This window comes from Oratosquilla oratoria, chromosome 40, assembly GCF_046742065.1.
Source record: "Oratosquilla oratoria isolate Oo_2021 chromosome 40, ASM4674206v1, whole genome shotgun sequence".
Lineage (NCBI taxonomy): Eukaryota > Metazoa > Arthropoda > Malacostraca > Stomatopoda > Squillidae > Oratosquilla > Oratosquilla oratoria.
Genome location: NC_134816.1, coordinates 17,053,230 through 17,064,637, shown reverse-complemented (window position 1 = coordinate 17,064,637; position 11,408 = coordinate 17,053,230). Strand labels below are relative to the sequence as shown.

The window sequence follows — 11,408 nt, the reverse complement described above, 5'->3', positions numbered from 1 at the left end:
TTCTAGTATTTTTCCTGGGACTTCGAGTAATGATATCGGTCTGTAGTTGTTTAAGTTTGTGAGGTCTTTTCCGTGTTTGGGTATGAATGTTAGTGTGGCTGTTTTGAAGGTGTCGGGGAAGTATCCCATGCTGAATTTTTCATTGAATATTTCAGTGAGTAATTGTAGTGTTGAGTCTGGTATGTTAGTGTTATTTTGTTTATTTGTGACTGTCCAGGTGTTTTGTCTTTGAAGTTTTTTATTATGCTTTTCATTGAATATTTTCTGTTGCTGTGAATCTGAATATGTTTTTCCAGTGTTGTCTGAATATGTGTTCTTTGTCTTTGTCTTAATGTATCTTGTGGTTATTGTGTATGATGTAAAGGGTGGTGCTAGTAGGTGTTCCTGTTAGTTTTTTAATTTGTGTCCAGAAATATTTGGTGTCATTGTATTTTAGGTTTATTTTTCGTATTTCATTGTTCCAATGTTCGTAGTATAGTTGTTTGTTTTCTTCTAGTAGTTTATGTTGTATGTGGCGTAGTGTTCGTATTGCTTGTGGTGTCCATGTGCCGCTGTTGTTGTGTGCTCGTGTTTGTAGTTGTTGGTATTGCCACTGTAATAATTTTAATGTATCTGATTGTCTTGGGTGTGGTAGTATTTTGTGTTTTGTTTTGGGAATGTGTTTGTCCATGGCTTGTTGTATCATAGTGTACCATGTGTTAAGTTTGTCGTCTATGTATTGTTTGTTACGTGTTGTTCTTCGTCTTTGTTTGTCGTATTTTTTTCTTTCCTTGTTTAATGTGTGTTTGAATTCTGTCCAGTCTGCTTTGTGGAATGTGTATCTAGCTGGTGTAGGTATTGTTATGGGTTTGGTTGCTAGGATTAAGTGTATTGGAATGTGGTCTGATGTAGTTAATTGGCCTGGTGTGATTCTGTAGTTTAAGTGATGATGTCGGTTTGTTAGTATTATGTCTGGTGTTCCTTGTCCATTGTGTGTAATGTAGGTAGGAAAGTCTGGTCCTAAGTGTGTTAAGTGTCCTCTTTGTATTAGTTGTGCTATTTGTCTTCCTGTGGTGTTTGCGTTGCTGTGTCCTAGTGTGGGGTGTTTGGCGTTCATGTCTCCCATTATGTATATAGGGAGTTTTTTTCTCGTTAGTCTTAGTATGTCTTCTATAGGGAAGATAAGTATAAGTGAGGCAATGTGCCTTATGTGATATCTTGATATTTATTGACGTTAATAGCTATACGTAGCCTTTTTTTTTTTTATCAGCTATTGGCCGTGGTTATGGCGGAAATCAGGATTTTAACCTAATATGGTTTTTAGTCTGGGCCAGTTTAGGTGGTCATGTGTTTTTTTAGATGATTGTGGGGGTGGGGGTATTATATTGTGTGTTACTATATTGTTCCAAGCTTTGCTACTCAGTCTTATGAGTCGTGAGTGTACAGTTTCTATTTTTGCTGCTATGTGGAGTTGCTCTTGTGTTTCTAGGTATGGTGGTTTGTGTTGTAATATTTTCCTTAATGTTGTGTTTTGTAGTGTTTGCATGGCTTTGATGTTTGTGTGTGTGCTAGTGACTGTGATTATTGGTGGGTATTCTAGTTGTGGTCGTGCTAGTGTCTTATAAAGTTTTATTTGTGTTTTTGTCGTTAGTCCTCTGAAGCGTCTTAGTCTGTTGAGTGTATTTTTTGTGGTCTGCATTCTATTTTGATGTGGTGTTTTATGCCTTGTGTGTTAATGGTAAGGCCTAGGATATGTGCTTGTCTGTTGTATGGTATTATGTTGTTGTTTATTTTTATTGGTGTTGGATTGCGTGGTGAGATGGGTAGTAATTGGAATTTGTGTTTGTGGATAGTTTCCATTGTTTTTCGTATGTGTTGATTTTATGAATTTCATGTTCTGTCTTTCTGGCAAGCATGTGTTTTCCTGTAGTGTTAGGGTATGTGATTATTTGTGTGACGTCGTCTGCGTATTGTATTATAGTGTAGCTTCCGTGTGAAGGTGGTGGTATGTCTGATGTATATAGGTTAAATAGTGTTGGGGAGAGAACGCTTTCTTGGGGTACTCCGCTTTGGAGAGGGAAGGGTGGTCCTATGTGGTGGTTTATTTTTATTCTTGCTGTTCTGTTGTCTAGGAAGCTACACAGTGTTTTCGTGATGGTGTCTGGAAGTTGTGTTTGTATGCTTTTTTATTTAAGGCCTTCGTGCCATACTTTGTCGAAGGCCTTAGAGATGTCACGTGAAATTATGTTACATGCATGTTTGTGTCTTTGTGCGTCTGCAATTGTTTCATATATAATGGCGAGTGCTGTATGTGTACCTTTGCCAGGTGTGAATCCGTGTTGATTAGGGTTTAACATGTCGTGTTCGTGTAAGTGTGCCATAAGTCTGTTTGTGATTAGTCTTTCGTATATTTTTCCAGGTGTTTCTAGTAGTGATATGGGTCTGTAGTTTTGTATTTGTGTGATGTCTTTGTTTTGTTTCGGTATGAATGTAATGATTGAGTTTTTGAATGTTTGTGGAAAGTATCCAAGGCTGAGTGTTTCGTTGTATATGTCTGTGAGTAATTGTATTGTTATGTTTGGTAAGTGTGCGAGTATTTGTGATGCCTGATTGTCCTGGAGCTTTGTTTTTGGTGTGTTTGATTATGTTTTTAACGTCTTCTAGGTATATGGGTCCTCCGATGTAGTTGTCAGTGTCTAGTCTAAGTCAGTGGTTCCCAACCTTTTTCAGCTTGTTACCCAATTTAGCATGCGACATTAAGCATGTTACCCCTTTCACAAAATGTTGTCAACATTGATATATATGGCTAAACTAAAACACTAGAGATAATTTCTTTTATTTATTGTATTAGTACATTTTGCATCTCTAATGACTTACCAAAGATGTCAAAAGCATCAGTGAGATGGTTGGAGTTGCATATTTGAAGCTAGTTGAGGAATTCTTGGCTTCGTGGTTGAAAGTGCCAGCCTGGCATCGTTTGCAACATTCAAGCGAGTCCTCTTTTTTGTTTTCATCCCCAGCACAGTTGAGAACCCCTTCTCGCACAGATACGTTGTTGAGAATGATACCAACAACTTCAAGGCTCTCTTGGACAGAGTTGGCGAGTCGGCTAGTCGTGAAATCCAAAAGGAATCTGCATTTTGGTTTTGGAATTCGATTTTCAAGGCTTCATTGGCTCGCATTGTGATCCACTCCTCCTTTGCAGGGAAATCATCATCATGAATGGCCTCATCAGGTACAGAGAAGGGATGAATGATCCACTGAAGACTTGCTGTTTCTTGGTCACTCTCTGGAAAGTAGTGATGCATGCTTGTTTCAAGCCCCTTCAAATGGTCGCTCATCTCTTTGTTGATGGTCTGTAGAAGAGATCCAGTATCATGACTATTCTCCTCAATAAACTGGTCTAGGGTGGGGAACTGGGCGATCACTCCTTTCTCCAAGCGCCGAATCCAGAGTCTCAGTTTCCCCAGAAATGCAGCCACAGTGTGATGGGCATCAATGACAGTCGTGTTTCGGCCCTGGAGTTGCAGATTACCACTGTTCAGCTCCGCAAATATGTCAGCCAAGTAGCAAAGTCGAGCAAGCCACTCTTTATCAGTGAACTTGGTAGGAAAAGGAGATCCTTTTTGTTCCAGGAATTCCTGAATAGCCTTTCGGAGCTCAATGACACGATGTACAACCTTGCCTCGTGACAACCAGCGAACATCGGTGTGGTAGAGCAGAACTTGATATTGTTCTCCCATTTCCTTGCACAGCTCCTTGAATATGCGCGAATTCACATCCCTGGACTTGATGAAGTTGACGATTTTCAACACATCTTGAAACACTAACATCAGATTACCAGGCAGGCTTTTCGATCCAAGAGAGTACCGATGAATGATGCAATGATCTACAGAAATTTCTGGATTGACAGCTTGTATGAGGCCCCGTAATCCACGATGACCACCCATCATCGCCGGTGCTCCATCGACAGAGACCAGAATTAAAAAGAAAAATTATTATAGATTGCGTCAGTTAGTCATTGTTACTTATCTTTTGCGTTATAATTATATGGTATTAATTTAATTATTTTGGTACTTTAGTATTTCAGTATGACAGGCACAATATTATTTTGTGAATTGTGTACAAAATATTAGCTACACTACAGCTACTTGTACAATAAATAAGACTGTATATGACTATATGCCATGTAATTCACTGTATACTAATTTAGACTTTATATAAACATTTCTCCCTACCTGTTGAACACTGTTCCAATCCAATCCATTCTTGGTAAAGAAGCTGTTAATTATATTGAAGACATCTTTCTTTGTGGTTGTTAGCAGATTCTCACATAATAGGAACTTTTCTTTGATCTTGTCCTGGTGGACATAACAGATGAACCCAAGGAGAACAGCACAACTGGCTACGTCACACAGTTCATCAAAGTGCAAGGAGAATTTGCTATATGAGCTTTCCTTGTTCTCTTTTGTAACTTGGGACAGGATATCTGATGCCATGTCATTGACTCGTCAGTGGATTGTGTTGTTTGATAGAGATATGGCATTCAGTTTATTTGCTTGATCCTCCCCACATACCTTGCTTACCTATGCACAAGGCATAATCAGATTTTCAGCAATGGTGTTGCATTTATGTTGTTTGGCAACTTGATATGCAACAAAGTAGAAGGCTTTGACTGCAATTTGAAGCTTGTGGGCTTGAATTCCAGATGAACTGAACTGGATATTCCTCAGTGCTACAGCCTGGCACTGAAAATAAAACTGATCCTCATTTTGAAGATTTGGATAGCACTTCTGGAGTGAGCTGAGAGTTTTGATGGCTTGAGGCATTCATTTGTAAACACTTTGTGACATACCCCACATTGTGGCTGATCCTCACCATCAGAAAGGCAAATTCACAAAGCCATGGCGAAGAAAGGCATCAGAGTGGGTGCACTTTTGGGACATTTTATTGCTTAATCTGCAGAAAAAGAAGAAAAAAGTGCATTAAAAAGTGTGAACACAAAGAACTTAGCATTTATTTATTCATGGCATTCTAGATAGAACTAGAAGAACTTATTCAGCATAGGAATGATGTAAGTGTTAAAAAAAAATTCTGCACTCACACACTCGAATACACAGTTACACTAAAACACTAAATTACACTTCAATACACAACTCGAATATCACAAGCCAAATCCGCAACACCAAAACCTTAGTACACCACTACTGAAAAACTCAACGCAACACCTATTCAACACAATATCCGTGAATACACTGCAAAACGCGAGGTACATAATTTCTCGCATGGCAGCTAACACAAGTTCACTGATGCAAGCACACACGCATACATTCGCAGGGCTGCATGTATCATGCTTGTCAGCACAAGAGCATCTTGTAGCGCGAGCCTACAGTGAACGTACGCAGCCTCGCATACTCCGCTAATGCTAGCAAAACCATTGAAAACGTAAGAACCACGCATACATTATATACAAAATTAATAACACAAACTCACAGTAACAGTGGGTAAATACTAAGTATATACTGCACAGGGCAGTACACATACATACCAGCTTATGTCTACCTCGGCTGATGCTCACAGAGAAACTGGCAGTGTGAAATAGAGGCAGACTCGGGCAGTGAGTGACGCGTACTGGACTTGTCGATGAGTCATCGGGGTTACTGAGTGACTTGTGTCCTGAAGCATGCTTGTGAAAATACTTTTCAGTTACCACACACTTAGCTATATATTTCTTCTTTTCTAATACTGTATATTAGTTTTTTATATTTATTGTTATTTGGTTTAGCTTTGTTACTTATAATAGGTTTACTTTACAACTTAAAATACTAAGACTAAGTTATCATTAATCCTAATACCAGGTACCGCAATGCTTTCTTGATTTCCAGAATTCTTAACATTTTTCTGTCACCCCTCCATTACCCCCGAAAAATTGCTAAATTACCTCCAGGTTGGGAACCAATGGTTTAAGTCTATGTTTGCGTAAGGTTGTGTTTGGTGGTGGTGCTGTGTTATGTATGTGAGTATTTTTGTTTCATGGTTTGTGTCGAATTGTGTGTTTTCTGCTGGTGTGATTTGAAAAATGTTTTGCCATACCTGTCTGAATGCGTGTTCTTTGTCTTTGTCGTCGTGTAGTTTATCGTTGTTGTGAGTTATGTAGGGTGAAGTGTTAGTCTTAGATCCTTGTAGTCTATTGTGTTCCAGAAGTCTTGTGGTTTTTTGGGGTTGAATTTGATGTTTGAAATTAGTTTGTTCCATGTTTCTAAATAGTTTCTTTTGTGTTCTAGTATCTGTGTTTGTAGTTGTTTAATTGTTTGTGATATGTGTGGAGTCCAGTTGTTTTCATTTATGGCTTTGTTTTTTATGTTTGCTTTCCATACTAGTTGTTTTAGTGTTTTAGATGTTTTTGGTGTGGGTAGTTGTTTGTAGTGTATTGTAGGGATGCTCTGTGTGATTGCATTGTTTATTAGTTTGTACCAGTTTTCTATTTTTTCGTCTATGTATTGTGTGTTTTTTGTTTGGATGTTTGTGTTGTTTTGTGTTTCTGTGTTGTTGTATTCTTCTGTAGTTGTTTCTAGAATTGTTTTGAATTTCTTCCAATCTGCTTCTTTGAATAGTAGTCTAGGTGGTGTGGGGATAGTGATCGCTGTGGTGGAGAGTGTCAAATGAAGTGGTATGTGGTCTGATGATGTTATGTCGCCTGGGTGTATTCTGTATGTGAGGTGGTGGTGTCGGTTGGTGAATACCATGTCTGGGTTGCCTGTTCCGTTGTTTGCGAAGTATGTTGGGAAGTCTGGACCTAGGAAGGTGAGGTGGTTTTGTGTTATCAGTTGGTGTATACTTTTCCCTACGTGATTGTTGTATGTGTGTTTTAATGTTTTGTGTTTTGCGTTGAAGTCACCTATGATGTATGTAGGTTGTGGTTTTTGTGTGATTTTAAGTATGTCTTGTGTTGGTAGGTATGGTCTTCGTGGTGGGAGGTATGTTGTGGCTATGATTATGGGTCCTTTGTTTGTGTGTAATTCTATAGCTAACATGTCTTCGTCAAAGTCGTCCAACAGTCTGTATTTTATGTTTCGTTTTATGGCTATTGCTATTCCTGCGTTGTCTTCGTTGTAAGTGTTTTGTGTGTGTGTGTTGTAGTTGAATATCTTAACTGTGTGTTTCCCTATAGAATTGAGTAGTATGATGTCTGGTGTTTGTGTTGTGTAGTGATTGCATAATTGGTTTCTTCTGTGAAATGTCCAGTGTTGTACGTTGTGTTGTATTATGTGAATTGTGTCCATGTTTGTTTGGTTTATTGGCTGTTGACTGTCCAGTGAGGTGTGTCTGTTGGTTTGTGTTTGCGGGTGTCGTAGTATCCTTGTTGTGTCTTTTTATATTTTGTTTCAGTCAGTCTTTGTATGGGGGCTTTTGTTAGGTCTATTAGTTTTTGTGTAATCATGATGTCTACAGTCTCTTCTGGTATGTCCTTGGTGTATATGTATTTGATCTTATTGGTTCGGAGGAGTGTGTGTGCGTTTTGGTGTATCTCTTCATCTGTCATGTTTATTGTGTTGGGTGTTATTATCTGTAATGTTATTTCTGTGTTCTGGTCAGTTTTCTTTGATTTTGTGGGTTGTTCAGTTTCAGTTGTAAGTTCTGTGTTGAGTGGTCTTTTATTCCTTTGTTCCTCTGTTTCCATTGCCTCGGGTTGTGGTTGGGTGTGTGTTGTGTTGTTTAGCATGTTCAGTATGGCTGTAGGTTTGATGACTGAGGGTGGGATTACTATTGTGGGAAGTCCATTTGCCTTGTAATATTCGTTTATTGTTTGTTGGTAGGTACCGGGGATTGCAGCTTCTGTTATGTTAGCGTGTATTATTGCAGTGTTTATGACGGTGAGGTGTTTGAGTGTTATGGGGTTGGGTGTCGGTGTGTGTGGTGACTGAGTAGCATTTCCTGTGGTTATGTTTGCGTATGTAGTGTTGGAGTGTGAGGTTGTGTATTGCTCTTTAAGTTCTTGAGTTTTCTTCTTAATTAGTTGTTTCTTTACTGGGCATCTTGCAGCGTACGTGGGGTGATCTTGTCCGCAGGCTATGCACTTCTTCAAAGCATTGTGACAGTTGTTGATGCGGTGATTGGTGGAGCTGCAGCCGGAGCAGATGGTGTAGGTGTCTGGGTGTGTGCAGTGTCTAAGTGTGTGTTCGTAGGAGTAACAACGTGTACATTGGGGGAGTTGTATGTAGGTTTCTTGTGTCAGTGCGTAGGGGGGGAAAGATTGGTTGAAGATGAGTAGTCCTGATTCCAAAGTCCGTTTAACCATAGCCGATGTTTCAAACTTGATCTTGATGATCGTCTTCGTTGTTGGTAATTTGATGACTGATGAGACCTTTACGTTGTTGATTCGTTCAATTTCTTCTTTAATGTCCGTAGGTTCCCTCTCGTGTATATGTTCATCTACATGTTTGACGATGAGGGTCTTCTTTGCATTGAGTTCTGGGGGATCGATTACTTCCAGGCCTTCTTTAGCAAAGGTGGTCTTGCTGTTCTTCTTCGTCAGTTCCTCAATGGTGGTATCGTCCGCTATGATGGTGTGAAGGGGTCCGTTCGAGTACAGTTTGTGTATATGGATGCTGAGTGATGATAGAGTTTTCCATATTGTGTTCCTTTTGGTCGTCCCGGTGGTTGGCCGGGTTTCCTTAATCTTGAGACGGCCCATTGCGCCTAGGCGCGATGGGCTCTTGAGTGTGTGTGTGTTTATAGAGATGTGTGTGTGTGATAGCTGTGTAATTTAAGAAAAGAAAAGGAAATTAGTATAGAGGAGGGGGGGGTAGTAGGGGTTCGGTCTACGCTCGTGTTTCTATTGGCCTAACGGTGGTTAAGGGAAGCGGCAGCGTGGGCTGGTACCCGTGTGTCTACTGGTGACGCAGTTATGGTTTCGGTCGCCGGAGAATTCAGGCCCTATGCTGGTTCCGCTAGGTGCGGGAGACCAGGAGAAGAGGTTTCCTCCCCCACCAGTCGACTGGACAAGTTTTAAGACCGCATGGGCAATGTCCAGTCGAAAGGGGGGTTATGAGGCATATACCGTCAGAGCGAGAAGGCTGAGAGATGCCCTTAGCTCGGGTAACGGTTTCAAAGTTTCGGTGTTGATCGGTCACTGTGGTGTAGGAGCTTCTATAGGAGACGTCCGCACGGTGTGGTGTCCAATAGCCGAATGATGTATATATCCCTCGAGCATGCTACTACTACTACTACAGGATATGATAGGTAAGGTGGAGGAGAGAGGGGAGGGGTGTGTGTGTGTGAAGTAAAGTAGGAAATGGAAGGAAGTTGAAGATTTATAGGTGTGGGGCAGACCCACTTACTATTTTAATTATAGATATTTTTGTCTGAATGTTGGTGATGCCGTATGGAAGCATCTGCTACTTGTGATGCTTGGTTGGATGTTGGTCCATCTCTTCTTAGTTCGTTCTTCTTCTCTTCTTTCTTGAGTTGTTGTTATTTTTATTGTTAATATTATTGTTGTTGGTTGGTTGTTAGTTTTTTAATGTATACGACTATTCTTGCCTACTTTAAAAGGTTTTGAATTCTATGGGGTTAGTTTTCTTAATTATTTGTTACACTTCTTGTGTTATGATAGTGGGGGAGGGGGGTTAATTGTACATGTATCCTTTTTTTTTTTTTTTTTTTTTTTTTCCTTTCTCTTCCACCTTCTGTTCCCATGGGGATGACGGTTAGTGACTTAAAAGGTTAAGGGAGGGTATTGAATTCTTATTGTCATACTGGATTTTTTTTTTTTTTTTTTTATATATCACGTGCGATTATTCGCACGTGTTATCATTACATATAATAACAATAATAATAATGGTGTTAGTAATAACAGTTAATGTGTTAGTTGGGTTAGTATTGTTAGTTGAACAATGAAAGTGTGTGTAGTGATGTATTGAGCGTTATGATTGGGGACACTCTAGGCCACCAGTTGTGATCGTGTCCGTCTTCTGTGTCAATGTTTTCATTGAGGTATACTATTTCCGGGTTTGTGATTGTAAGTCTGTTCCATGTTCTGTAAGCTAGTCTGTAGAGCCTTGTGTTCAGTGGTTCGAGTTTATGTTATGTATTTAGTTCTTCTATTGTGTTTAGGTATGGGGTATGGAGTGTGTGGCGAATCGAAGTGTTTTGTTTTGTACTGGTTGTAGTTTTTGGAGTTGGTTTGGTTTTAGTGTGATAGCTGTTATTGGTATGTATTCTAGTTGTGGACGTATGAGTACTTTGTATAGTCTTAGTATGAGTTTGGTGTCTAGGTTTCTGAATCGTTTTAGTGTGTGTAGTGTTTTTTCTGCTAGATGTTTTCTGTTTTGTGTGTGTGTTTGTAGACCTCTGCTCCCAAGTGTTAATCCTAGTATTTTTATGTTTCTTTGTGTATGTGTGTCTCCTATCCATATTTCTGCTGGTTTATGTGTTGATATGTTAAGTAATTGGAACTTTGCTGTGTTTGTATTTTCCATTTGTGTTCATATGTGTTTATTGTTTCTATTGTTCTGCTTGTTTTGAGTGCTAACATGCTTTTGCCTTTTTTACTTGGATATGTGATTATTTGTGTTAGGTCGTCTGCAAATTGTATGTGTGTGACTCCGTGTGTCGGGTTGGGGGTGTCGTGTGTGTAAAGGTTGAATAGTGTTGGTGAAATAATGCTTCCTTGGGGAACTCCACTGTGTATGTTAAGGGTCTTCCTATGTAATGGTGTATTCGTATCTGTGCGTGTCTGTTGTCGATGTAGTTGCAGAGTATTCTTATGGGTATGTCTGGGGGGGGGTGTTTGGTGTATTTTGTATATGAGTCCTGTGTGCCATATTTTGTCAAATGCTTTTGTTATGTCTCGTGAAATTATGTTGCATCCGTGGTTGTGTCTTTGGCTTATGGCTATTGTTTCGTATAGTGTGGCTATGGCTGTGTGTGTTCCTCTTTGTCTTGTGAATCCATGTTGGTGTTCGTTTATTAGGTTGTTTTTGTATAAGTGTTTGAGTAGTCTTCGTTGTATGATTTTTTCTAGTATTTTTCCTGGGACTTCGAGTAATGATATTGGTCTGTAGTTGTTTATGTTTGTGAGGTCTTTTCCGTGTTTGGGTATGAATGTTAGTGTGGCTGTTTTGAAGTGTCGGGGAAGTATCCCATGCTGAATGTTTCGTTGAATATTTCGGTGAGTAATTGTAGTGTTGAGTCTGGTATGTTAGTTAGTGTTATTTTGTTTATTTGTGACTGTCCAGGTGTTTTGTCTTTGAAGTTTTTTATTATGCTTTTGATGTTATCTAGTGTAAAGGGTTTTGTGAGTGTGTTGTCTGGGTCAAGTCGTCTCATGTCAGCTAAGTTAAAAGGTGTGATGTCTTGTATTTCTTGTACATGTGCTGTGATTGTTCTTTCATGTTCCATGTCAAATGTTGCATTTTCTGTTGGTG

General features: G+C 39.5%; 1 protein-coding gene across 1 annotated transcript; it reads right to left on the bottom strand.

The window, feature by feature from the left end:
• Positions 1-2,873: 2,873 nt before the first annotated feature.
• Positions 2,874-4,478, bottom strand: LOC143020459 (protein FAM200C-like). Its single transcript, XM_076176882.1, has 2 exons — positions 4,219-4,478; positions 2,874-3,957 (listed from the first exon to the last, which is right to left on the bottom strand). Exons 1-2 carry the CDS (start codon positions 4,476-4,478, stop codon positions 2,874-2,876), a joined length of 1,344 nt encoding a protein of 447 aa, XP_076032997.1.
• Between the last annotated feature and the right edge of the window lie 6,930 nt (positions 4,479-11,408).